This window comes from Octopus bimaculoides, chromosome 21 (genome assembly GCF_046866305.1).
Source record: "Octopus bimaculoides isolate indiv1 chromosome 21, ASM4686630v1, whole genome shotgun sequence".
Classification (NCBI taxonomy): Eukaryota; Metazoa; Mollusca; class Cephalopoda; order Octopoda; family Octopodidae; genus Octopus; species Octopus bimaculoides.
Genome location: NC_142948.1, coordinates 11,696,909 through 11,711,908, shown reverse-complemented (window position 1 = coordinate 11,711,908; position 15,000 = coordinate 11,696,909). Strand labels below are relative to the sequence as shown.

The window sequence follows — 15,000 nt, the reverse complement described above, 5'->3', positions numbered from 1 at the left end:
GTGCGAAAGTTATAAATCAGTATTTTCCTCAAGATGCGGCATAGACTGCCAGAATTATTACAGCGACAGACAAAATAGCTTGCAGTATTTAGTAACGATATTTCCTTTCTAGTTTCAATTCCTGCGCGCGTCAACTTTTTCTTTCATCTTTACCTGACTGATAATCGCAAATATCGACATTCATTAGTCGTGACAGTTAAATCTTGTACAACGCACTTCCTCCAACCAATATCATATGGCTGTGTGCTAATATCAGAAATCGATGTTCTACTACTGAGGACATATATCGATAGTGAAACATGGTATAAGTGATACATATATTTATAGCCTCTGTTTGCTATAGTCGACATTCACAGTTCAGGCTTAAGTGGACCCGTCTGCCCGATATATTCATTCGTGATCCTCAAAGATCACATGCTTTTTACTCGGGCTACATTCATTCTTCTGTGTTTCTTTATTAATTCATGGCGTTTTTCTTTTCACGTACGCATTACAACGAATATCGCTTTCTCCTGTTATGGTTGCCATTTCAGAAAGAGGAATGCAAAGCATCGTATTGTAACTAGCGCTTCACTTAATGCTTTTATCACCAGAAAGCAATGGATACACGCCAAGGTCAGATCTTGGAAGAGAAGTGACTAGATAATACCGATGGTCATATTATGAATCCCCTGTCTGTACAACATGGGCGATGCTCCTAAATAAAAGCGCATACTTCATGTTGGAACAAGTGACGACTACGAAGTGGGATGTGGAAAGTGGAAACGATGGAATCCCTTGCTAAGCTTGCGCAACATACAGCGCAACATTCTTCGAAAAGCATTAAGGTAAAGTATCATCCGAATAATAGTCACGAATTAGTGGCCTTCATTGTCACACGTTTTAAGTATTTGTGGCCTTCTACCTAACTTTCAAATGAATATCCGCTAATCTATGTTTAAGTCGCACGAATCAAGATCTTATATTACTCCTTCAACACCCATATTACTCATTTTCCACCCTTTTTAAATCTTGCCTCTGTATGTTTTTATTTTTCTGTTTTTTTTTTTTTTTGCTTTGTTTTGTAGCTTTGTTTAGTGACAGAACCATTTAAGTATCTAAGAGTCTAGCAAAAACCATGGGCAAACTTCTGTTCTCCAGATCAGAACAATTTTATAAAAATATTTTCCTTTAAAATGCTTAAATCTAAATAGAACCCCACTATTCAATGGTAAAGGCTGTTTGAATAAGAGACAATACTAGAATAAATACAATTGAGTTGCCCTCTCGTCCACAGTTCGGATGGTGAGATGTGCAGTTTTGCAAAATGTTATTTCCTTTCATTTCACAAATCTAGCAGTAATTAGAAAAATAATAATCTCAACTTCTTACGAAGTAGTCCAATGAACAAACCTTATAAAGATGTTAACGACCCCGCCTCAGGCAAACTTAATTTAGAAGATATCATATCCAACTGGATCAACGGCAGTAATTAAATTACTTTATTGATCTTGTGATATGGAAGACAAATTTGGGTTTAACAGATTTGGGACAAGAAAGCAGAGGTGCATAACTAATTATAGTGATGCACTTAGTATAGCATTCAACCGTTTCAACTACTTCCTCGCCCATAGAATTGCAAATTTATATTAATATATTGTGATACATTAATTGTATGTAGCAGATGGTCGCCTGTGATACGTTTTATGGTTGATTATGTGTGATGTGATAATTAGGCCATCAAACACCGGATTATATTCACATGTAAGGATGCCAATTATATAAAAAGGAATCGAATTTAAGTTGTTGGCCACAAATCTCTATATGATCCTTTAATTCTCGACAACGTTCACTGTTTCTTGTAACATATTTGTCTACTTTGTGTCGATTGTGTTGATACAAGATGTTATACTTTATAGATAGGAAGGAATGCCATTGGTTTTCTTTCCTTCATTTCTTTCCTCTCCCCAGCCTGTGAATATACTTAATCACCATAATTTCAACACCATTATTTGGTTCTAAGATGCTATTTGTAGAAGGAGTAACAACTTTCTACACATAGACTGTGAGCTGTAGTCCTTCCTCTATGTCATTATATATTCCGAGATGTTCTTCAAAAAGGAACTCACAGGTTGTAGCCTTCCTCACACAAAACCATAAACAAGGTTCAGTGAAACTGCTTCAACAGTGCTGTCATAGGTTACTGTAGCTCGAGAAACTGAAACATGTTCTTTGTCATTTGTATAGAATCAACATGGAATCGCCTCAGGATGGATCGTTCGCTTCCTCATAAGTATTGAATTATTCTGTATTTGATTAGTAACATAAGGAGAAGTTATAATTCCTAATGCTTGTGTCCCTTCCTCTACTTATGAAATCAAATTAGAAAATGTTCTTTAAACATGAAGCCGAAGAGAACTGGAGTCAGTGAGAAAGGAAATCAATGTAATATTGTAATATTGTCTCTTGCGTATATAACTTTTATCCTCGTCTCTTTCGAACTATTTACATTCCAAAACATTAAGAAACATATTTAGCTGTTTTGGTCAGGAGGAAAAATGTGTGTCCATGAGGTTTGCTAAGCACTCAGAAGCCAATAAGACTGATATGATTAATAAACAAGAAAAAACAGACAGGGAAACAAAATAATGAAAGTAGATATTCTGGGATGGAATGCTTGGAATTTACGAAAAAGTGGAGAATGATATGGGTATGGTGAAGAGGGATTAAAGAATGTTTGATTTGAGAAACGAAACTAAACATCCACCGCTTTGTTAGTAGATAATACCAATATAATTTAAAGTTGACAGAAGAATGAGGGCAAGTTTTGTCTAGGACTGTGCATCATTGATAGAACAAATCTCATTATATTAATGTGATTTATCGACCCTAGACAAACGAAAGCAAATCTTAAACTCGTCTGAATTTAAATCTGGAACCAAGATCGTTTCGGAGAAGCTATTAAATCAGCTCAAGAAGCTCTGTATGTTGTGTTATTGGCGTAAATCCACTATATATCATAACACCCACAAATACTATGCCAAGAAAATAAAGAAAATAAAAAAGGAAAAAAAAATATATCGATTATGACGTAACTATTATAAATCACTCATACGTCATAAGTTAAGAACTTTTGATGCCAGAGTGATACTAATGCTTTCAGGGAGAAATCTCTTTGAATATATTTTTGTCATTTCACAAAACAAAGATGAATTACGATAAAATATTTCTCTTACATATACACGGATACACACTCACACATCCACACATGCAGACACGCACACAAACACAAACATGTATATATATATATATATATATATATATATATATATATATATATATACAAACACTCACTAGGACGAAGAAACATAACCCATATATACATATATACATGTACGCAAACATATATACTGAAATATATAATTACACTTCCGCATACACACGCATATGCGTGTAGGTATGCATCTATATCTATATGCTTACACACCAATCTATGTATATGTGTGTGTGTGTGTGTGTGTGTGTGTGTGTGTGTGTGTGTGTGTGTGTGTGTGTGTGTATATATATATATATATATATATATATATATATATATATCATAGCCACACTCACATGCACACATGTGTAAACGCATACGCATCATATACAGAAACACAAACATACACACACACACACACACACACACACACACACACACATATAAACACATACATATCATCTACACAAACACACACGTATATGCACACATGTAAGCGCATACTCATATATATAAACAGACACGTACATACACACACACATATTCAATTATGGTTGCAATGCTGATGCATAAGTAGTAGGCCTTATAGGTTTTGGCAATAATAACCACTTTACCTCATCATTGCATGATATAATCGTTTAAGAAATAGTAAAGAATACGCATATTTACCATTCTGAGAAACATTGCTGACTTTTCCACTGATAGATCTATTATGAAATTCTTCCATTTACTGTCCTTTGCTTCTCGCAAAACTTGTCTCATGTTTCTATCATCAACTTGACGGATTGAGATGTGGGCGTCGTGACCAAGCGGAGCCTTAATGACACGCTGTAACCGGAGCAGGCCTGCAAGTATTTGAGAAAAATCAAACGTGATATATAAGTTGCAAAATGTCAGCCAAATCCAACTACTTCAGCGGTCAGTGACTTAGTTGGTTTTTCAGTAAGATGTCATTATCATATATAAATGTATAGCTAATAATCTGAGACATGAATTATAACTATCCTGAGCTGAAACAGAATTGATTGGCAATCTCCGAAATGTGGGAAGACGAAACATATATACACCATACCTGAAAATAAAGATGTTTATTAGAGATATAATAATAATGTTCATAGAGCTGCACAGTTATATATGTAAACAGAAAGGAACCGTTGTTGTGATCCTCCGATTTCTGGATCGTACACATGGAATAGTTTGCATTTCTTTTTATTTCCCCCGTCACAGCAGCATGCTTTGTATACTGTCTGTTTTGAATTGTCCATCCTTAATACGATTAATTTTGGGGAATTCTAGGAAGAATTCTGAAATTCTTGGAAGAATATTTTGTATTTACTTGAGGTACGACAATCAGGATTGGTGTTGTAAGAATTTCTTAATCTGACATTCGGTATATATATTGCTTAATCTGATATTCGATATATTTTATTGTTAGTCATTGGACGGCAGGCCATGCTGGAGTACCGTTTTGAAGATTATTTGCTGAATAAACTGATGAAAGTACTTCATGTTTTAAAAATGTCTAGTACTTATTCTATCGGTGCATTAGGCCGAACCGTTAAGTAATTGGGATTTAAACAACCCAACGCAGGTTTTCGAGCGCCGAGGTTGGGGTGGGTTCAAACCTTGACGCAAGGCTCACACATGCAGATATATACAACGAGATACTTTCAGATTCTGTCTACTAAATCCACACACAAGAAAATTAATCGGTGCGTTCCTATAATAGAAGACATTTGCCCAAGGTTCCACGGAGTTAGTTTGAACCTGAAACCATCTGGTGAGAGTTTTACAAGTTGCAAATCCTACCTCAACCTCTCTCAGTCACCATTTCCGACAGGCAGAGGAAACGTTGTGTTTCTTCTTTTGGCATGCCGGTCGCTACACTAAGAAAACAATCTTGGCTCTTAATATGGATACATTCTCCAAAGAATAATTCGAAAGAAATATACGTCGTAAATTATTCATTTTCAATGAGACACAAAATTCCAAACAAACCGATCAATAAAATATTAAACTTTTCAGCAATAACTAAATAACAACGAGAAACCCATGTTTGAATGTAAGAACCTATTTGATAAATACGTGAAATAAGGAACCCTATGGGAACGAGAACGAAATAAAGTCCAATTTGTCACTAAAGTGTTAGAAATTCTACTACTGTGGAGAGCAAAAAAATAACAGATTTTCCTGAGGAGGCGGTTCACTATTAAAAGTAGAACAGATATCATATATATATTTGTGTGTGTGTGTGTGTGTGTGTGTGTGTGTGTGTGTGTGTGTGTGTGTGTGTGTGTGCGTGTGTGCGTGAGAGAGAGAGAGAGAAAGAAAGAGATAGAGCAAGAAATAATAGATTTTTCCTGAGGTAGTGATTCAATATTAAAAGTAGAACAAAATCATATGTCTGTGTGTTTGAGAGTGTGTGTGTGTGTGTGTGTATGTGAGTGAGTGAGTGAGTGAGTGAGTGGGTGAGAGAGAGAGAGAGAGAGAGAAAGAGAGAGAGAGAGAAAGAGAGAGAGAGAGAAAGAGAGAGAGAGAGAGGATAAGAGAGAAAATGGGAGAGCTTGTATGAATATAAAAGTGACTAAAGGCCCTTCACGAGACAGGCTCATAAAGCTGGTGTTCCGGCTTCTGTTGCGTACCTATTTCTATGCTCCTGAAAGCGGTGCCGGTCTGTCGCAAGATTACTCATTTTTACCGGCTGAATGGACTCGAGTATTGGGAAGTGAACAGTTTTGCTGAAGAAAAACAACGCGTCACCTGGTTCAGGAATCGAACCCCCAATCTTACGATCATGACTGCATCACCTTAGTGACTCCACTACACAGACACACACACACACACACATATATGTGTGTGTTTGCATAATTTAATATGTTTCAAATGTTGGCACAAGGCCAGAAATTTCAGGGTCAAGGATAAGTTACATCCACCTCAGTGTTGAACTGGTACTTATTTTATTGACCCCGAAATGATGAAAGCAAATTGACCTCGGTGGAATTCGAACTCAGAACGTAAAGACCGACAAAATGTCGCTAAGCATTTTACCCTGTAACCATTGAGCCAGCTCACCGCCTTTGTATGATTTTATATTGAAATATAACAAAAGTTTGATGTGGTATATGCTGGACAGTCAGCTTGGTGTGATGATGATCATATATATTTCTGCAATCAAACAAAAAAACGGGAGGATAAAAAACGTAACTGACAAACAATAGAAAACTTCAGAATTATATATTATATATCCATTTATCTTGAGAGTAATTCTTTTGTCTCTGTGTAAAGTATTAAATTAAAGGATGATAACTACTAAAAATATTCTTTAGATTAAAGAAAACAAAGCGTATCTTAATGCAATCATATCGATGCAATCAATTATTGAAATATTTGTGTGAAATGTATAAAAGTTTTCCTAATCTAGAAAATTATAACATCTCTCGAACAACTATAGAGAATAGAAGTTGATTGTGTTAACTTTCTCTAAATATATCGGATACTTAATAATTTGGTTTGATAGTTGATTGTTTTCTGTACAGATATAATGAGGTGTTGAAATAAGAGAATGTGTTGAAATCAGCAACTAGAATTTGCTCGTTAAGTGTTTGGTTCTTGGAATTACCGCCTGCTATTTATTCAATCCCGCCGCACATTAAGCTTTTCAATTCCCTGGGCATCATAGTGAAAATTCAAATCCCAGAATAATTAACTTAAAATTTCACCTTTTATTGAATTGTAAATATTTCTTCGTTGTATACTAAGCTGAAACACCACGTACTTGATGGAAGATAACACAGAGAATTAGAGCGGGATAGTCTGACTTTTCCTCAACAAGAAAGAGATTAGTTGAGTGATATATTGGGCGATTGGTTTAAACTATATTACATAACGGTCGTCAATTTAAACATCATCAATTCGAGGTTTCTAACAGGCCAATCTCTTGTTAGAAGCTTTCACAGACACTGTCAAGGTACCGTTTGCAGAAACGCAAATAAAGAAATATTTTATTATAGTTGTACAGGGTATTTATATTCGAGATTCTGGTGTTATAGAAGTTAGTCAACTTGCTGCCACAAATGTGGGTTTCAACACTTGGCATATGGCCAGCACTTTTAAAGAAGGGGTCTAGTCGATTACATCGACCTCAGTTTTCAACTGGTACTTCTATTATCGACCTCTAAAGGATGAAAAGCATAGTCGTCATCGGTGGAATTTAAATGCAGCTAACCATTTTCTCCACTCATCTAACGAATCAGCCATTTCGCCGCACTGCTGCTGCCTACAATATTTCTAGGACACAATCGAGCGAGCTGGCAGAATCGTTAGCACACCGGGTAAAAATGCTTAGCGGCATTGTATTGGACTTCACGTTCTGAGTTCGAATTCCGCCGAGGTCGACTTGGACTTTCATACTTAGGTGTCGATAAATAGTACCAGTCGAGTACTGGGGGTCAATGTAAACGACTTACTCTCTCACCCAAACTGTCTGGTCTTGTGCCAAAATTTGAAATTAATATCCCCAGGGCAGTGTGTGTGAGCTTGTGTTGGTGTGTATGAATAAACACACACATATACATAGAGTCACTTATGCTGAGAAACAAATTAGATATATTGAATATAACAGTTTCGGTGAATTCTTTCTTTCACTGGCGGTGTCCCAGCATGGCCACCTCTGGACTGAAACATATAGGAATAAAAGAATAAAGGTATATTTTGTATTTCATACCCAAACTGTTACATTGAATATACCTAATTTATTTATCCGCATAATTGCCTCCACATCTGCTCAACTTGATCCCTCTTATAACCATTCTTTACCCAGTGGAATTAACCCCCCGTGAAGACATCGGGATCTAAGTTTGAATCGTTTGAGTACTACTAAGTGTAGTACTCAAACTCTGGATCTTATCTCTAGACTATATATATATATATATATATATATATATATTACTATCTAATAATGCCTCACGCTATGAGGGACTCTAAGGTCAGACTACCATAAAAAGTACATTTTTATGGTAGTCTGACCTTAGAGTCCGTCATGGCGTGAGGCGTTATTGTATAGTAATGCCCTTATATAAATATAAATATATATTTCGGGAATAAATGATGGATTTTTTCCCTTATGAGTTTTTTTTCACGCTAGCTACTTGATAAATTCTTGTAAAAGAATTCGTCCTATTATTGAATTTATATATATATATATATATATATATATATATATATATATATATATATACATGGATGTTACATGCATATTGCATACATAGACAATGAGCTTACATCCTCAACTGAGAATAGATGTTCTGTCTTATGGAGTTTTGAAACTGATATGTAACATATTACGTGAAACGACCTAATACATCGACCATTAAAATAACATAACGATACAATTTCATGCTTCTCTTAAAGTTAATTGACGTCAACCAGTGGGGCACAAATACTCGAAACCCGTATTCATGTCCTTCCTTAAATATTCTGCATCACAACTACATGGGTTCATTATTTTATGTATATCATTTTCATTTAATTGATCCCTTATGTAGAATTTTATGGTGTCAGTTATCGATCGAACTATTAATTTTGAAGAATAAATATCTCAAGTTCTTCATTCATTAAGCTTCTCATTCAATCATTATAAATACGTTCATTCTGATATTGCTGTACTTAGTCAAATTTAGCATTGAGGTACGACTGGTGCAACCATTTGTAAAGCTGTTACTCTTCATGTAATAAATTATCACGTGCATGCTCAGCATTACGTTTTGCAACGTACATGTATATTTAATAAACGCCTATTGCTTATAGCGACATGCAGTGCAGTTTGGCGTGAATATTTACAGTACATTTGTATTATTGATGTATTAAATATTTTCCATTCTATTGTCGGCAATGGCAGTAAATTTACAATTAGATCCCTTCTGTGGTTTTATTGTTTGTTTGATTGATATAGTCAACAGGTCCATTGGTGTAGTGGAAAACTGGAGTTTATCATATTCGTTGGCAGTTTGCCATACAAATGCACACAAATATATATATATACACACACACATGCGCATAGAAACACTTGGATAGCCGCAAATTTATGCACACAAGACGCAATGATAGCTAAGAAAATTGTCTATCTTCATCTACAGATTTACACATATACATACATATACACATACATTTTCAGATAAACTTTTATGAATATGGACACACACGTACGAGCGAACACGCGCTCTCAGAAACACACGCACACACACAGAGGCACAGACACAAACAGTCACACACACATACAAACACACACACAAGCAAAGTTATGCTTTCTACCACTTACCAAATGACTGTGGTATTAAGGAAAGAGCATCTGACAACTTTCAACTTTCTAAATTTAAAATATTATTTTAGTCAGAGAATAAATGTATTTGCTTCGAATTCCGTAAGTGTCCCTAACCACTTTTCCAAACTGTTGGTATGTAACACAATATGTCTTGAAAGCAGGTATTCTTCCACTGGTTTGCAGAAACGGTAAAACCAACGAAGCTACAGGACATAGTCCCTGTACAAACTCACCAATTTTATTCACGCAGCGACACTTGCAGACAAGGGACTATAAACACACATATGAATACCAACGAAGTTACAGGCACTACAAACACATGTACAGGCAGACAGTCAACATGAGTGCATACCCAAGCAATTACATGTTTTTTCTATCATTTATAGCGTTATTTAAGTAGATTTATAGAAAGATTTCTTTGGTTCAAATTTTACAATTCTTTAAACAAACTGATATTCAGCCAGCACTGCTGGTCCGTCTCATTCTTCAGATAGGGAAGGTTAGCTTGGTGCTAAAATTTCCCCCATCGCCTGAAAGATTATTTGTTCGAATCGTACTGCTCAACCTGTGAAGGCGCGTGGCTTAGAGGATAAGGTTTTCGGATCATGATGTTAAGGTTTCAAGTGCGATTTTCAGCGCATTGTGTCCCTAAGCAAGACAAACTATTTCACGTTGCTCCAATTCACTCAGCTAGCAAGTAGTATCTTTATTTCAAAGAGGTTAGCCTTGTCACGCTTTGTGTGACACTGAATCTCCCTAAGAATTACGTTAAGGCTATGCCTGTAAACTTCAGCCACTTGCAGGTTAATTTCACGAGCAGGCTGTTCCGTTGATCGGGTCAACTGGAACCCTCGTCGTCTTAAGCGACGGAGTGCCCGTTATAGCTGGTTATACTGCTCATCTATTACCATCCTCTTCGAAAACCAAGTCTTAGACTACGCTACTCTTTCAACGATTTAAAAAGCAGCATCCTTAGCGATGTGACGTCCGTAGAAGTGCTAATTAACACACTCAAACAATTACCTTACATGATTAGATACCTTCATGCTTGATTTGATCAGACGAAGGAGAATTCTTTTTCACGAGTCTTATTTAACTCTGTTGTACATAACTTCAACGCTATACAGCTATAAAGGAAGCAGATCTATGTAATGAAAGCTTTCTGTATTCTCTAATCACAACGCATTTGGAATGCTATAGAATGACAAAATTCCTTATATTGAAATTCTTAATACGTGATCTATTAGCAGCAACAGAGTAATTCTACGCTGAGCAATCATAGAATTCGTAGAGATGTGATTTACCTGATAAGAACAGAGCATTATAAAGAAATTACGAATAATATATGTTAATGTATTATTATATGTTAATGTATTATTATATGTTAATGTATTATTATATGTTAATGTATTATTATATGTTAATGTATTATTATATGTTAATGTATTATTATATGTTAATGTATTATTATGTGTTATTCCTAACAAATTTAAGGTTTAACAAGTAAGAGCGAAACATCACTGTTGATATCATTCTTGGAAGAGCTCCTGAAAAGGTGCAGCACATGCAAAAATGTTACAAGTCCATCAACAGGAAGAACAAAGCTTAGCTAATCACCAGTCATGGACAGCTAATCGAAGGGCAAAAACTCAAAGTAGACTGGCCACATTTTTTATAATAAATATATATACATTTCTCTCCACTCTGAATAGTGCATTTACTTGTACACCAAATTATGTAAGAGTAACTGTCATGTTCCCATACACAGACGCGTGCTCTCTCTCTCTCTCTCTCTCTCTCTCTCTCACACTCACACACACACACACGCGCGCGCGCGGGGGGGTATCCAACGCAGATGCCGCAGCTGTTGTGAGCATATGTCTTGAAGGGAGGTATTCCTCCACTGGTTTTCAGAAACGGCAAAAACCAACGAAGTTAAAAAGTATCGTTCCTATACGATGTCGCCAATTTTATTCACGCAGCGACACTTGCAGACAAGGGGCTACAATCACATATATGCACAGACAGACAGACACTCAGCATACTGCATACCCACGCAATTACCTGTTTTTCTATCTATCTATCTATCTATCTATCTATCTATCTATCTATTTGTCTCTCACTCTATGTATACACACACACACACACACACACACACACAAGCACGTATATATACTTTATTAAAAAGCAACAAAAATATCACAAAAACTGAGTAACAGTTTTCGTAATATTTTTGCTGCTTTTTAATAGAGCATATTACTCTACCTCTGGTATTCGAGTACTATTTATTGCACCCTGTTTCGCATTCATGTGCCTATATATATATATATATATATATATATATATATATATATATATATATATATGTATATATATATATATATACAGTAATCCCTCAATTATCGCGGGTGTTACGTTCCAAAACTTGCCACAGAAATAATTAAAATCTAAAAAAAATATAAATACCTATCGGAAACTCGCGATATATTGAGGAGTCCGTGATGCAAATTTATATATATTAGCCAGAAAATCCGCGATGTACTGAGTGCGCGATATGCGAAGCGCGATGTGGCGAAGGATTACAGTATATATAAATATATATGTATTATCGCAACATACGACACTTAGATATTTAGATTATAAACGCACTCATATACACGTATTGTAAATGTATGAAGAAGCACATACATATTTATTTATATGTATATGTATATATTCGTATATGTATAAGAACGTATGCCTGTGTTGCAACGTTTTTGGATATCAGTTTGCATATGAGCATGCGCTACAGTGTATGAGATTGTGTGTGTGTGTGTGCGTGCGTATGTATGTTTGAGTTTGTGTTTGTGTGTGTGTGTGCGTTAGTATCTTTGTGTGTATTATACTTGAACCATTCTGAAATACTGTCATTGAAAATGACTCGACATAAACTTGACGAATTTAAGAAGTGCGATAATGAACGCATTGCCTTGGGATTCAACTTGCACATTCAACAATAAATGATAGATGCATTAATTTTGATAAATTGACAAGTGAAATAAACTGCCTTAAATTACTACTACTGGAAATCCATCTTGTCTGCTATTATTTGAGTATTCTTGTATTATTATATCTCTGTTTATGTTTATATATATATATATATATATATATATATATATGTATGTATATCTGCATATTTATTGATGTCTTAATACATATATTTACATATGTATAGATATTTACATATGTATAGATATATACATACATGTGCATGTATGTGCATATACACACGCACACACACACACACATATATATATATATATATATATATATATATATATTATATATATATATATATATATATATATTTGAAATATTAGTATAACTTTCTAAATCTAGTTAATATCTTCGGGAGTTAAAACGAAATAGTCATTGGAAAAACAATAAAACAAAAATGAAAAGAACTGAGAAAAATCGTATTATTTTAAAAAATGCACATGAAAACGTCAAAACTAATGTCAAATTGAATCTATAGCTACATCTGTCCGTCAGTTATAAAATGAAATCAGAAATGGTTTCAAAATGATTGAAAACTAAAAGAAAAAAATATATTAATGTTTTGTTAATAATGTAAATGAAAGCCCTTGGAATTAATAAAAGATGGCATGAGAAATTGTTGGGTTCTAGTTTCATATAATTTGTTAAAAAGCAAACAAATCGAATGAATTAATATCTAAGACGTAGAAAACTACATACAAGTATCGAATCAAATAAGAGAAAGAAACGGCACTGATTCAAAAACGTCAAAGATTCAGCGCTGATATTTGGAAATCGACAATTAGCGGAAGTAGGATAGTATGGATAAATTTATTCTTTGGTAAATACGTGAAACGTGTAGGTCCGGTTTTGTCACAAGGTCAGCGATTTTGAGGTAATAAGGCAATGCGTCATGGCGATCTAGATGATCAGCAGTAATTTCTTTTTAGCTACACCATAATCGTGAAATGTAGAGTCGACCTCGGTGGAATTTAAACTCAGAGAGTAGAGACTCACCTGAAATGCCGTTAAATATTTTGTTTGGCTCGCTACCTTTACAATAGTTTCTTCATGAAGGGATAACTGATCTCTGTTTTTAAGTGATACTTTATTTTCTCGATCTTGCAAAAACGAAGTTGACCTCGGTGAGATTTGAATTCAGTATATATAGAGACTAAACAAATATCGAACTCCTTTATTTCTGGCACTTTAATGATTATCTCAACTCGTCGCCTTCATTTTTGTAATATTAAGAAGTTATGAAAGAAACAGTTTATGTCTCCCATGCTGGGGCACCGCCTTGAGAAGTTTTAGTCGAACTTATCGACTTTAGACGTCGTTTTTTAAGCCTAGCATTTGTTCAATCGTTCTCTTTTGCCGACAGGGACCTAAACACACCAACACTGGTTACCAAGCGGTGGTGTGTGACAAAGCCTGCCACAAAAACACACACATACACAACCAGAGCCTATAGTAGAAGACACGTGACGAAGGTGCTACGCTGTGGGACTCAACCCAGGACCATGCGTTTGGGAAACAAGCTTCTTGTTTATTGCCCACAAGGAGCTAAACATAGATGGGACAAACAAGGACAGACAAAGGGATTAAGTCGATTACATCGATCCCAATACGCAAATGGTATTTAATGTATCGACTCCGAAAGGATGAAAGGCAAAGTCGACCTCGGCGGAATTTGAACTCAGAACGGCAGACGAAATACCGCTAAGCATTTCGCCCGGCTTGCTAACGTTTCTGACAGCTCGCCACACACTTCTTACCACACACCCACAGCTGTGCCTACGCAGAAATTTCACACATTAAATTGGTTTCAAATGTTTGGCATATGGCCAGGCAGATTCGCACGGGGAATAAGTCGATTGATAAAATTTATGAATGTCTCTGGAAATAAAAATGAAAATTTCAGGTTCTGTCTAACAAACCCACTCAAAAGGCTTTGGTCGGCCCGAGGCTATAGTAGAAGACACTTGCCCACGGTGCCACGCAGTGGGACTGAACACGGAACCGTACGGTTCGTAAGCAAGCTACTTACTACACAGTCACTCGTATACTTTATTAAGGAGGTTTCTAAAATTCCGAAACCCTATCAAACAAGTTAATACTAAAGACGAGCCTGGTTAGAATCTGCTGAATGGAAATTTATTAATATTCGATTTTAGGTGTCAAGAATGGATAGCCTTAGCTTTTGGCAATTCTCAGACAGCTTCATCAAAATAGGTAGTGGGGAGGGTGTTGATTCTGTTACGATAGAATATTAGTTACGGGTGAATGGAGATTGATGGTATTGACTTTATATTCAGGCGTTTTGACAGTATGTTGAACAGTAAATAGTCAGGCCATTTATAAATGTAAGACTGTACGTGCCTCGTTACGTACGTATGTTCGTATATACGTACATACGTATGTACAGAGC

At 35.6% G+C, this 15,000-nt stretch overlaps 1 protein-coding gene across 2 annotated transcripts in view; it reads right to left on the bottom strand.

Annotated features, from left to right (window-relative positions):
* Window positions 1–15,000, bottom strand: part of LOC106883108 (glutamate receptor ionotropic, kainate 2-like) — a 251,853-nt gene that overhangs the window by 175,013 nt on the left and 61,840 nt on the right. For both annotated transcript variants that reach the window (XM_089338811.1, XM_089338813.1), the window contains exon 3: window positions 3,905–4,080. In XM_089338811.1, the coding sequence (XP_089194937.1) occupies window positions 3,905–4,080 (176 nt within the window). The remainder of the gene's footprint in view (window positions 1–3,904; window positions 4,081–15,000) is intronic.